The 651-nt window shown below is 53.0% G+C and overlaps 1 protein-coding gene across 1 annotated transcript; it reads left to right on the top strand.

Moving 5' to 3' along the window:
- Positions 1–3: 3 nt before the first annotated feature.
- Positions 4–249, top strand: LOC102750992 (histone H2B type 1-A; the record flags this gene model as incomplete). The annotated part of the gene is made up of 1 exon (XM_006748929.3): positions 4–249. A coding segment is annotated over one exon (228 nt), but the record flags the coding sequence as incomplete, so codon positions are not given.
- Between the last annotated feature and the right edge of the window lie 402 nt (positions 250–651).

Genomic DNA, 651 nt, shown 5'->3' with positions numbered 1-651 from the left:
CCCGACACCGGCATCTCGTCCAAGGCCATGAGCATCATGAATTCCTTTGTTACTGACATCTTCGAGCGCATCGCGGGCGAGGCGTCCCGCCTGGCGCATTACAACAAGCGCTCGACCATCACGTCGCGGGAGATCCAGACGGCCGTGCGCCTGCTGCTGCCCGGGGAGCTGGCCAAGCACGCCGTGTCCGAGGGCACCAAGGCCGTCACCAAGTACACCAGCTCCAAGTGAGCTTGCCAAGTAAGCGTCTTCAGCTAATCTAACCCAAAGGCTCTTTTAAGAGCCACTTACATTTCCTGGAGAAGGGCTGTGGGCTCTCTGCTGACAGGGCACAGTCCCTAGATTGTGCCCAGCTGAGAATTCAAAAATCTTGTTTCTAAAACCGGTAAAAGTAGGTGCTAGTTCTATTTGAATAGTGCGACTTGTTCAGCCAGGTTAGCACCTGACAGTGGTGTGGAACTATTTGCAACTGAAGCCGATTAAGTACGGTCCCCAACGGGGCCAAGATTCACATTACATTCTAGGGCTACCAGTATTTTTCATGGGATTCGAGTGTCTCCATACGAGCAATGCTCTAAGCGAGTTTGAAAAGCATTTGTAATCTGCATGTGAATGGGGTTGCTGGGGGAGACCAGGCTCACAGGGATGCAG

The sequence above is a fragment of the Leptonychotes weddellii genome, unplaced genomic scaffold, assembly GCF_054177405.1.
Source record: "Leptonychotes weddellii isolate Sample4059 unplaced genomic scaffold, ASM5417740v2 HiC_scaffold_33034, whole genome shotgun sequence".
Classification (NCBI taxonomy): Eukaryota; Metazoa; Chordata; class Mammalia; order Carnivora; family Phocidae; genus Leptonychotes; species Leptonychotes weddellii.
Note: the sequence above shows the minus strand (reverse complement) of the source record. Positions and strands in the feature narration are given on the sequence as shown.